The sequence below is a fragment of the Aythya fuligula genome, chromosome Z (genome assembly GCF_009819795.1).
Source record: "Aythya fuligula isolate bAytFul2 chromosome Z, bAytFul2.pri, whole genome shotgun sequence".
Classification (NCBI taxonomy): domain Eukaryota; kingdom Metazoa; phylum Chordata; class Aves; order Anseriformes; family Anatidae; genus Aythya; species Aythya fuligula.
In genome coordinates, this window is record NC_045593.1 from 83,242,262 (window position 1) to 83,255,641 (window position 13,380).

At 37.5% G+C, this 13,380-nt stretch overlaps 1 protein-coding gene across 3 annotated transcripts in view; it reads right to left on the minus strand.

Moving 5' to 3' along the window:
- The window catches only part of FAM172A (family with sequence similarity 172 member A), a 253,536-nt gene that overhangs the window by 94,207 nt on the left and 145,949 nt on the right, over positions 1 to 13,380 (minus strand). For all 3 annotated transcript variants that reach the window (XM_032205984.1, XM_032205985.1, XM_032205983.1), the window contains one exon: positions 6,970 to 7,089. In XM_032205984.1, the coding sequence (XP_032061875.1) occupies positions 6,970 to 7,089 (120 nt within the window). The remainder of the gene's footprint in view (positions 1 to 6,969; positions 7,090 to 13,380) is intronic.

The window sequence follows — 13,380 nt, forward strand, 5'->3', positions numbered from 1 at the left end:
ACATAATTTTTTGTTTGTAAACAGTGGGGTTGATCTGGTTTTGGACCAAACTCAGAGCTTCCAGAGTTTGAAACGGGAAATTTGGCCATGGAGTGAGCCTGGAGTCAGAGAGAGTCTCTGGGAAAATTAATCCAAAATAGGTCCAATTGTTTGCAGCTAAAAATACCCACCTGCACACACTTGCTTTCACAGGAACATAGACTCCTGGGTCAGACCAAGGCCCTGCTGTCCCAGCCAATTACTCTCACAATTCTTGTCCTATGTAGGTCAAACTGGGTAGGAGTTTTGTCCCAGTCCTCTTGTTCCCAAATAGACCTTCCTGATCTAATGGCGAGAGACCTAATTCTACCCTAAATTTATTCATGGCCACTTTTAATCCATTTGTTCCTGTGCCAACATTGTTCTTTGGCTTAAATGGCTCTCCCTCCCTCCTGTTTACTCTCCTGATATATTTACAGAGTGCTATCAATCCCTCTAAGCTTTCCTTCGCTAGGCTAAACAAGCCATGCTTTTTTAAAGTCTCCTTTGGTAGCACAATACAGAACAGACACTGAACCTACTTTTTGCAGAAGCTATGTAAGCTATATTAGTATGTTTACTAATGTAAGTGCATTAGTAAATCACACCATTCTTACTAAGACTGATAAACCCAGAGGATGTTTCTATGACTGTATTGATCCCAGTGCTCAAGGCAGGTAGGACAGCTCCATGTGGCATTGCAACACTTCACATGAACATATTCTTCCTCTTTTCCCATAAAACGGGCTCTCCATCGCTCTGAGCATCCTGACACTTCTTCCCTCCATCTCTTCTATCCAGAATTAATCTTTCCGAACACCGGCAATTGGGATTGTCTCACATTATCTAAGATAAATCTCACCAGCATGCTGGCCAGCATTAATATTTCTCTTCCTCTGACAGAAACAGCAAACAAATCACAGGATCACATTTGCCTCTTTTATTGCTTTATCTGGTCATTCACTTAAAGCTATTGCTGATCAAATCACAACTCCAAGGGCTTCCCATTTTTGCTCTTTCCTATTGGTGCAATCACAGTTTATTTACAAATTCAGACGATGAGCCAGTAAATGTATCTCCAAGTTTGCGTTATTTCCTTTATTTTCTATTACTATAGAAATTCTGCTCCTGAATACCAATGGTGACTTCACTAACTTATGTGATGAGCCAATTTCATTAGTGCATACTTATTTTTTGTGCCAGTGTCATAACACAAACGAAAAAACAAACAAACAAACAAACAACAAAAAAGCCTCAAGGCCAAGCCTCAGTGACTCTGGGAGTAGCCCTAGTCTTGTCTAACTCTTTGTACACAACCCAGACTGTTTCTCCTTTAGGTTCTGTTGTTCACCATTGTTTCTTGTTTTCCCTTTTCAGATGGACAAACACTTCTCCACGAAGCACAATGGAGTATAGCTAAAATAACTCAATAAAAATAACTCAAGAAACTTATTTTAGTTTTAGACTTAGTTTTGGGGCATCCTAAGAAAGGCTGACCTGACCCATAAAGCTCATAACTAAAGCGGACAAGACAAAAAGATGAGACCTAAGGCAGGTACAGTTGCGTGAAATGATCTGCCCAAACACTGGACATACAACCCAAGTCCTCACAAACCCATAAGACAGGGCCCCATACTGCTTTCCTTAATTTCAGTCGACGTTCAACATTTAAAGAATCTCTGTTTTTCTTTTCTTTTCAATTTGAAGTTGAACTACAGAGCGTTAAACTACAGAGACATTTTGTTTTCCTTCCTCCACTGTAGATCTTGGTCACTAAGAAGTTTTGCTCCTCATCTCTGTTCTTCTCACTCCTGTGCCTCTTACGGCCATCACAGATCATGTGTTATTCCTGCCACATATCAGGAGATCCATTTCAATTTAATAGGTCAGACAGGGGAATTAAGAGTTGCACATACACAATACCAAATCGATGCTTACCAGTTCTTGAGCCAAATAAAACACAGTAAATAAATGAATAAATAAATACATTTATATACAAAAACTAAACTAAATATAACAAATGATTCAAGCTGAAATTTCAGAAAATCAAATTAATGAAAAGCTAATGACAGGTTCACAGCCAAATCATTAAGGTTCTTAAACATCATTTTGCCTGTGCCAGAACAGTGGTGCAGCCACAGAGGCTTGAGGTAGTTCAGCAGGTGTCCGTTTGTCATCGTTATCATTACGACATCTATTATCTCTAGCCAGGGTTAGGTCCTTGCTGTACTCAGCACAATGCAACTAAACAAAGTGGTAGTGTATTGAAGAGCACATCTCAAAATGATGGGGCTAAAATTGTTTTAAATGGACAAAATTGGCTGATTTTGATGGAATTAGCACACTATGGTGGGTCCAGTAATTTGAAAAGCATGTTTTAAGGGCACTCATTTTAACGAAGCTGCTTAAAAATACACACACACATACACAATTTTATCTACACCTCTGTGCAAATTGCCAACATATATGTCCAACATTTTAGCCAGCAAAGACTATAATGAATAGTCTCTCATTTATTCAAAGACAATGAGCCTACTTTCCTTCTTCTTCTTTAATTATATCACATTCCCCCATACACTTTGTATTTTTAAAGTGAATGCTGTAAGCTGGAGATACCACTGTCAATTCTCACAATTTTGTCATGATTCCCGTGATATTACGTGTTTTCTCAGAGATATTATTTAACTGCAATGATAGAGTTCCTGGTATACAAAAAAGGTACACTTTTGGTTCATTATGAAACCCATTAAAAGGCAAAGCCCAAGGTCTCAGGATTATATAAGGCAAAGAAGAGAAATATTCCAAAAAATCTTTTTTTTTTTTTTTTTTTTTTTTAAATCTCATGATACTGAATACCCAACTGACAATTTTGAAAGCTTAGATTTAACAATTCTCATGACTCTGAAATGAGTAGTTGTCATGAGTGTCTTTTATAATGATGGGCATGGATGGTTTTAAATGTCACCCTGCATACTAGGACCAGCCTTTCTTTCCACCTCTACTGGCAGGCAGTCCCCAATATTGTAATTAGATCTGCAGTGGATGGTCACAGGACTCAGGTAAGCAGTGGTGCACAAGATATTTCTCCTTCTGCGAGGGTCTTTCATGCAGGCAATGACAAGGGAAAACGTTCTTTTTAAAGCAAAATAATTGTAAACCCACAAAATTTGGCAGAAAAACTCAAAGGAGGCGTTGTACCAGAAACTTATTTTCTGTAAACTAAATATAAAATTGACTCCATCAACTTGAAATTCTCACTTTCTGTTAAATTTCATAAAATTATTATAAGCTGGGAGTTGGGAAAGTTCCACAATTTACCATCAACTACAGCAAGCTGCTTCTGAAAATAAATCCCTCCCTACACTGGGTACGGGATAACAGAAGTAAGAAGATGAGATGTGTTCATGAATCATGTTTTGAGATTTTCAAAATCAGTAATTAGCAGAACACAGTGACCCAACAACTATTTTTAGTGTTGTATATTTAAAAAGTAATTTATGTTTAGATATTATTAGATGCACATTTAATTTCAAACCACAGTTACACAAAGTTTTAATTACTAAATATTAAGATACATTTTAGCATATGGTTTATGATTAGCATTTGTAATTCAAGCTATAAACAATATAACTAATTACATTTATTGGTGGAACTTTAGTTCCCACACATGTTCAATCACTTTCAATTATTTCCCTAGTAATCTACGACTCAGTAAGGTACAGAAAATGTGTTCTTACATAGCAGTAACTGGATAACAGTTTCTGTGCATTCAAGTATGATGTTACAGATTTGCCCTGTTTTTCTTAATATCATACAGCCACAAACATGTAAAAATGCAGCCAGAAAAGCTGCAAATGCCAATTAAAATGTTAGATGTTGTGGCATGTATCTGAAAATTGTAGTCAAGTGTTATTGGCCAGTTTAGTAAGGCACTACAAGACATAGCTTGATTTTTGTCATGAGGTCAAATACAGAGCTGAGGCGAGGTTTGCCCACCAAAGACTTGCAAGGAATAAACATAAAATGCTTCTCCTTTTGTACCAACTTCACAGCTGCTATGTTGATGCTACCAACAGCCACGAACAAGTCATTTCTTAATATCAGTTTTCTTCTCTGCTTAACAGGAACGTGCCAGGTTTGCATCCAGTGCCTTGCACCATGAAGAAATGATGAACCAGAAATCTCTGGTGATTAAGATGATTACAAACAATTGGGACAGCTCCAGCAGCACTGAGTGCACAAAATGAATTCAAAAGATATTCATTGAAAACCCAAGTGTTTTTTGACTTCTTTGCTTGTTTTCTTTTCCCCTGCGGGCACAATCAAACGCAAAGGGCCCAGGCAGAAACCTCCACTCCAAATTAAAGCCATATGCTTCACACTACTCCCCTGTAAGAGGAACGGAGTCAGAAGAAGCAGCTGTGCAAAAGGTCTCTGTGACTACTGTAACCTACACTTCTATGAAGCGATTGACCCCAAATCCTTGTGTAGCAAGTGTAGGGGCACCTATACGGTGTAGCTGCTATATCAGCCTCATCATCTACCACCCAACATACCACGAGAGAAAGTGAAGTGATCAAATATGCATTTGTGGTAAGACACTATGCCCATCAGCTGCTGTTTCTTTTTCTTTCTTTCTTTTTATATTTTTTTCAGCTCTTTGCTATTACTAAATGCCATATGGATATAAAGTTGGGGAGAAAGGAAAGAATACAAAATAAAATTTTACAAACTAATACCCTAATAAAATACTTCAAGATTTATTTCACTTACATCTCATGCCTGCTTCAGTGTACGCACTATTTTATTAAACTGCTTTCAGTGGAACTCAGACTTCAAACTACTTCTACCAGAACCAGGTGTTAATATCCTTTGATTTTTTTTAAAAAACAATCAGGGTACATTAAATATACTTCTCAGATCTAGTTTTGCATGACAGATATGTGATGTGCCAATGGTTATATATTATATTCTTCCTCTCAGGCATGCATCTCCTGCAGAGATAGCAGACTACAGAAGCTGACCCTTACTGAGACCATCTTGTCTCTCTGACAAAGCTCCTTTTTAACTTCTTACTTACTGGTTACTTCCTGTGATGGATAAAAACTTTAGCTCAGCTTGTGATAATTTCACAGGCCCTGAGCACCCTGACCCTAGAAGCCCCAAGGTCAGAAGTCAAGTCTTGTTCTGAAACATCTGTGTGCTTCATATTAAAGTAGAACAAAAGTGAAGAAATATCCACCAGTGTGACAAGAGAAACAGGCAAAATGGGAATGACACGTTGGTCATCTGTTACCCATGCCACCTCAAGCCATTGACTGAAATCTGATGGAAAAACTCTACCCGCCAGCTCTCCAAGCTGCCTTCAAATAAGTGCTTTGTTTGGGAAACGGTGAGAAAGGTCTCCAGTTGTTTTTTATTTCTGCCTTATGTTAAGTGAGTTTATCTGTAGGTGGCCAGGGGCCCAAACAACACGGTTTTACAAAGTCTACAAAAATTCTGCTAACATTTTGTCTTTGAAATACAAGGCATACCACAACAACCTAGGTTGAAACACGTAGCAGATGAAAATCACAGCTTAAGATGGAGAAGACGACAGAACAGATACTCCCTTACCCTTCGTTGAATATGAGGAGCAACAGTCACACAACAATACAACCAGTTTATAAACTATTTGTTGCCAGAGTTGTGGTTATGGAAGGAATTACTAATCTTCACTGGTCTGGTCTCTTTAAAAATTACTTTTTAGACAACTTATTGACCTGCTAATAAAATACCTGTGGAAAATGATCAGCTGAACTGTTCTCAAGTTTCAAAACTATATGTATTATACATGTTTTAAAAATACTCTTCAGGAAGCACAGGGAAAATAATGCCCTTAATTTCAATAAATCAAAAGAGTTAATAAAAATCTAAAGTTTTTAGACTAATACTAGTATTACTGTTCTGGATTCTTCTTACCTAAAGCTACTTAGAGCACCACAAGAATAAAGCCTAAATGCTTATGCATACTTTTACTTAACTAAGGCATTGCTCTTCCATTCAGGTAGGAAACACTTTTACTAACTTTAGGGTAGACTAAACTAAGATTTTTGACAAAACTACATATATGTCAGCTGATTCCTGTCTGTAAAACCAATGCTTTTACTTCTTCAACGCATTTTCCACAACAAATAGAGCTTTCTTTTTTTCTATTTTAGTTTTCTTCAGAAAAACATATCCTGATTACACCAGCATTTTACAACTGAATGAGAACACTATAGCTATAGTCTTCTATAAAAGCATTATAAATTGAACAGGCAAATACTTTGTATACTAGATAAGATGAACAAATTTGCCTTCTAGAAGTAAGGCCAAAAAGATTGACTAACTTGATCTTCAGTAGCCCCAAAATCAAGAGTAGGGAAGATTTTCACTGATCAGAGTCGAGCCTAGCTCAAATCACAGCAGGGTGTATCCAGAGTTACCTGAACTGAAAAAAGTCGTTCAGGCAAATTCTGCACACATTTGTGGAAAAAAATACAAAACTGGGTAAACCCCAAATCTCCTCTCAAATTCAGACCCAATCTACATACAAAAATGTGCAGGTGTTAGAGACAACTTAGATTTAAAATTATTCTTACTCATTCTCAGGCTTGACCTCCAGCATCTCTACCTGCAGACCAGAAACTGGCTGAGTGCTCCCTTTTTTACACAGTCCGAGAAAAGAGAATCCAATGAGTTTTGTTTTCCCACAGTCTTTTGGGTTAGTGGACATGTGGAACCATACTGTGGAACTCAACAAGAGAGAAAAATACAGTGACCTTCCAGTTTCAGAGAAATCCTCACAGATCTGTATCTGACCACTGGTCAAAGTTAGTCCTAAATTTCTGCTTGAAGAAGGTGATCACAAAGAATTTTGAAAATCTGTGAAAGACTTCAGGAAAGAAGGCAATGGGAAGTCACACTTACCAACTGTACAAACGCAAGTCCACCATAACTGTGAGCAACAAAAAACACGTTCTCTGCTGCTGACTGGGAAATAAAATGGTCCCAAACATAAACTGCATGTTCTTCAGGAGATCCATTATCCTGCAGAAAAAAAATTACATTTGCGACAATTACCTCTTAGAAACTGGCAATTCTGTCTAAAAGTAACATGTTCCTATATGTTAAAACGTGTTGGTAAAACAAGTCTCAAATTAATATACTCTAGTGACAAAAAATGAGTAAATTGATTTGTCTAAATAAAAGAAATTTAAGATTGCATTCTAAATATGGTAAAACAGTTGTTTTATTGTTGCTTATTTTAATAAATACAACGAAAATTATGCATCTGCAAAATTTTGTCTAAATACCATGATGGCAATTCAGCTAAACAGAGGCATTCAAAGAAATTTTGAGCCACTGCTCTGGTTTTCATTCTTTTGACAACTCTTTGTCAAATATTTGCTCACTGATGGTTTGTTTAAAGTAGCTAAGTCTTAGTCTGATAAACAAATAAAAATGAGTAGGAACAATATAAATATAATTTCAGTCTTTAGATTTTTTTTCATATTATGCTCCAATGGAAATCTGCCAAAGATTAAAACTATGGTATTTGCAACTACTCTTTTAAAAGCTAGTTTTATTTATTTTGCAACTGTAGACTATGAGACACAGGGCAGATAAACCACCTCCTGACTGCTTACATATTAGCTGTTGCTTTGGAGTCCCTGGTAGTTAGGGGAGTGTGTTTTTTTATTATTGAACTGTGAGATCCATTCAAACAGAGAGCCACTGAAGGCACTATAGTTACTTACACTGATTTTAGTGCACTGTCCTCAAACATCTGGGGTTGTGCACTCGCATCTCTACCTTTGAGACTATCAGAAAGCCCTGTACTCATTCATATTTTACTTCTTAGGCTGCCTACGACATCACAGCAAATTTGTCTGGTCTCAGGTGACAAGACTAGGCTGCTCTGTTAGTTCCTGTCTCCCACCAGGATTTCACACCTCTGTGGCATAATGCTGCTGGCTCCTTCCAGATGTAGAACATTTGTGCCAGAAAGAGCTGATCAGTGAAAGTCATGTGATTTCCTAAAATCTGCATCCTTTTCCCTTTTGCTCTGCTACATCAGCACCTTCATATCAGTAGAAGACACAGACCATATAAGCCTCATTTTCTTGGCGGAAATTAAGTACAAACCAGAAAAATCCAACAGAAATCAAAGTGATAATTATATAGGATGAATTGCTGCAACTTTATCAAGAGCACTGAAGTGACTTAGGTCTTAGTTCCATTCTAAAATACAATTTTGGGAATTTAATCTCTTATGGTTCTCTAGTATGAATGAGAAGTCAGACAACTAAGTAACTAGATTTAGGTTTTTACTGCTATTCTCATGCCTGGTTTCCTATCCTAAATAAGAGTGAAATAGCTACAAATCTTTATGGATCTGAACCCACAACTTTTGAAACAATCATGTGTTTTAAAATTGCATTTTTCTAAGGTTGCAGCAATTAAAATATATTTATCATATTTGCCAAGAAGCACTGAAGATATTCATCTTAATCCTCGACAGATTCTGTATTTGATTGAATATGACAGAACATAGTTTTAAATAAATATGCATTAACTACTGTAAATCACCTCAACATGAAAAACGGCTTATTTTCTTCCAAACCACATTTTGAAATATGATTGTAAAGACAAGTAAAGGAGGTAAAGACCCCTCCTTTGTGAGGAAAGACGTAAGTTTTTCAAAAGAAATTTCATAAGGAAAATACGATTGACAGACTAGTTATTAAGATAAAGCTGAAGAACACCTCAAACAGGAGTTTCTTACGGAAAAGTGATGCATTCTAATTACGATACGTAAGAAAAAGGAACATTAAAACACAGGGAACATTTCTAAATGAGTAGTTTAACTCAAATATTTACTTCAATTAAATATGCTGAGATATTTGTTTTGTAAATATTAACGTTACAATTATTTCCTGTAACAGCAATGTTTGTGTAGGCACCTAACCCTGCTTTAACATTCTGACAAAAAGAGAGGCTGTTTGTAGATAACACTGTGTTTTCAGGTATCCTCTATTTATTATTTTCAGGTAATTTCTATTTATTTCTACATGCTGCTTTTGGGAAAAGCACACAATCCTTGGATTACCACAAGACTACGACAACAGCAAGAAGCTTCTGAAGGATTCAGAAATTCAGCCCAAATAAGCTTCCACCAATTAAAGCATAACCAGTGGTCTAGTAAACCAGATCATTAACTGCACAGCTTCACAGTCCGGTACAAAGACTCGATAGGATTTTATAAAAGCAGAAAGAAATGAACTAGAACAACTTACATATAGACCGTAACTACAGTTTCCTTTGTTACTGGTGAAAAATAAATAAATAAATAAATGAAATGAAATGGCAGGATAAACTGTATTGCTGTACTTACTCTGCTAAACTCTACACAAGGTAAGGAAAACACGTATGTGAGAGACGGAGTTCAGAGGAGTAGTGTATGTTTAAAAGAAAAGCCCTTTCTCCATAGTGTCTGCTTATTTTTCTCCTCGTAGCAAGCCAGTATTTTAAACAACTTGGATGGAGAATAAACCAGTGCCGCGTCCATACAAGAAACAGCTGGCCACGTAAGTGGGCACAGCAGACTGCAGAATACTGCAGGTCTCTTTAGGATTTTGAATTGCGTTGGGTCCATTAGGACCTGGGGATTAACCACGTCTGTCTGGCCTCAGTTAAATTATGAGGCTGAATACTGCAGTTTCAATATGAAAGGTGACAGTTTCAGGCAGCTGTTGCTTTCCTTCTTTTCATTGCAGCTAAATACAATGCACTTATATACCACCTTGTTAAATTATTTGGTAAGTGGGGCCTCTTGGTCATGGTTTACATAATTATCTATATGACTGTACAAAAAGGAATGGAGAAATCATGCTATGTACCTCCGAAGGCAGCTGAGGCTTAATGCATTCTCATTTGTGAAACAGATTGAGATAGAAAGGTGCTAGGAAAGCTGAACTTAGATTTCCAGCTGCTGGAAGTCAGTCATCTGCAACCAGTAATTCTATGTCTAAATAAGTGTTTTGATTTTTCAGAAGTGTGGAAGTCATGGCAGTGGGTCTTCATCCCTCTGAAAATATCCCCGGTACATATAGTTGGATACAAAAGCCAAAAGATATTAGGAATTAGAAAATGGTCTATTAGAAAAAGGTCTCCATGTGACTCCTAACCAATGCAAGGTAACCTGGAAACAAGCAACTGTCATCTTGCTGCAGATGGGGTACCTTCCTGACTCGACTAACACACCTGAGCTTCATCTTGCTCCAAGCAAAAGCTTGGAGCACAAAGGGTATAAATAACCTGTGCATGTGCTCCTACCATGAAATATCGTACGTGGCTCCGTTATATTCAATATTCCATTGAATGGAATACTATCAGATAAGATTTAGCCTTTAATTCGTTGATAAGTGAAAAGAAGTCCAGGTCTTTTTCATAATAACTATTATATTTCAGTTCTTTTTACTGATAAAAATAGAATGAATATACCTCGTCTGCCATCGTTGACTACCAACACTATGGAGACTATCAGATATCGAACACCTGTCATACCTGCATGTAGCAAATCCTGTTGAAGATTACCTTGGAGATAAAGGTGGTTAAAATCATTTCAGGGAAGCATTGCCAAAGGTATTTTAGATTGCTTATGTTACATTCATTCCTCTTCCTGAGTGCTACAGTAGGCACACTTTTCTCAAACTGGCTATACAAGGGGCATCCATAAAAATAATACAGAATATAAGTAGGCTTACAGTAGGTTCCAGTTCAGTTAATGATAGGTGTATGGAGATACTTAAAAAAATGCTCTTGCCACACATAAATATTCCTTTTCAATGAGAAATGATCATCAAGATATAGAATAGAATATAGAATGAAATAGAATGAAAATAAAATAGAATAGAATGAAATTTTTTTTAATGTGGTAGAAATGAATAATCACAAACACTGCTTTAAGAACACATTCCTTTTTCTACTGATAAATGGCCTTTTTGTTTTTGCAGAATTTTTTAAACACTACCTATTAACTATGTATAAAAAAGTCATCAGTTCTAAAGCCAAATAGCAATTACTCAAAAAATGATCATAAATGGTTAATATGGAGCTTTTCATTTTAATATCAAAAGTTTAATCGGATAGTTTAGCAGCCGAGTCTATGAAAATAATATGACAATGATTAATAAATTCATGTTCCTCATGTATATGAAGTCATTTAATATCCCAGGGCCGGAACCTCTGCCACAGCCGTGAGCCGCGTGGAGCAACAGATTGAGGCAGGGAAGAGGCCGCCGCTCCCTGACCTGCTTGGCCTCGCCTCGAGCTCTGGCAGGGGTTAGAGGAGTCCTGTGCTGCTCTAACCTACACCAGCTGGGCTGCGTTTCGAAGGGACCTCTCTCCAAGAAGAGCTGGCAGGTGGCACTGCCCTCCCCGATCCTCCCGGCTGCGGTGCGCTCAAGCTGTCTGTGATGGCTGCCTGGTGGCGGTCACTCCTCAGCGTCAGCATCGGCTCTCCGCCGCCACGGTGCTGCCAGGCGGCTCGGCACTGTGAGAAGTCCTGCCCTTTCGTCAGTGCATACATACGCCATGCCTTAAGCTCCTTGTCCTCTGGGGCTTTTGTCTTTGTTACCTCTGTGCCCATTTCTGGCTTCCTATTTCTCATTACTGCTCAGTAGGCCATTCCCGTACTGTTGAAGGGCCTAGAAAACCCTACCAAAAATACTCTTACATGATGCTACTCCTAATCTCATACACTCTTATGATCTTACGCACTCTTTCAGTCTTACACACTCTTACAATACCCCTAATCTTAAACACTCTTATGTGATGCTACTCTTAATCTTATTCAAAATTTTTGAGATTTTTGCTTTGCAGTTTTAAAATTCTCCCTGTACAGTTTAGAAGCCCATGGAAAGAAAAAACAAAACAAAACAAAACAAAACACAAATGATTGTGGGTAAATTCTCTGGCAATCCATTGTGCACAGAAGCAGGGAAACAGAATGCAGATTTCAGTCTGTCATTTCTTCCAATACTGCTAGCGTTAAGAGTTGAAAGGTATATAACATTTTAATGACTCGAGCCATTAGGAATACACAGATAAGCAGTGTGCATACAGTGAATACAGTGTTACGTTCTGTCGCTTTCAAAAAAAACAGGTTGAATTTACTAATGTAATATTACAGTCATTAATTGTTAAATACCAAGCTGAAGTGATGCAGCAACCCAAGCCTTATCAACTATGCCAGATTCTAACACCTAGACACTGCAAGGTCTGCAGTTATGATGGACTACCTGAGTTGATAACACATGGAATTATCTAAACAACATTTGCATATTTGGGTAATTATTTCCTAAGGTTAATTAGCTCCTGCAAAGCAGCTTGCCCTTTGAGACTGCTTACTGTGACAGGTTCACATATTTCCTGTTTTGATGCCAAAATTTACAGATTTTTTTTTTTTTTAAAGTAACCTGTTGCTGGAAAGTTGCAGATGGGGCAGGAGCTCAAGACCTTGAACTAGTATTTATTTATTAGGGCAGGGCGGCTCAGATCCTATCCTCAACTTCTGATTCATCGAAACTCCAAAAAATCAAGTAAAGAAAATCAAATTAGTTCCAAGTTCAGGCGACAGCTCCCTCAAAAGGCACTGTTTTTCAAATCAAGGAGTTTGTTAGAATCATATTTTTGCAATAAGTGGAAAGTGAAATGCATACACATAGGGAAATGTGCCATACAACTGAATAGCTTTTCAACAATTTACTTGAAGGTGGTTTCTATAATTACCAATTATCACAGCAAAACAACTTCTCCTTCTAGCTAGATGAGCTACTGTAAACAAGCACAGTACATGTGTTTAATATGGGAGAACAGAACTGCACGCTAGCTTAGAGGCAGGGATGTGAAGAGGGCTCAGACCTCCTGTTTCCACTCCTTGTGCAGGTGATCTTTCCATACGAGCAGGACCTTTACAGTTGTGCACGGCTCTTCTCAATGCTGTGGTGAGATGTGGGGCAGATAAACTCTTGCACCTCCCCCAGCTCTTCTGAAAATTGTTGAATTAAAAATAACATATAATGTAAGCAAAACCATATAAAACTATAACCTAGAGAAGTAGCAGTTTTTCACCAAAACAGCCCATTTTCAGTGGCAACTGGCTAACATGGATATTTTCTGTACAATAGATTTTCTGTACAAGAAACCTGTGCTCTTTTAAAAGAAAATCATATGTTTGAAGGTCTGAAATGAGCAGCTACCAGATATAGTATGTTCCCTGCTGGTATACAGTTCGTGATTATCATAACTAGACTCACACTAGCAACATATTTTGCA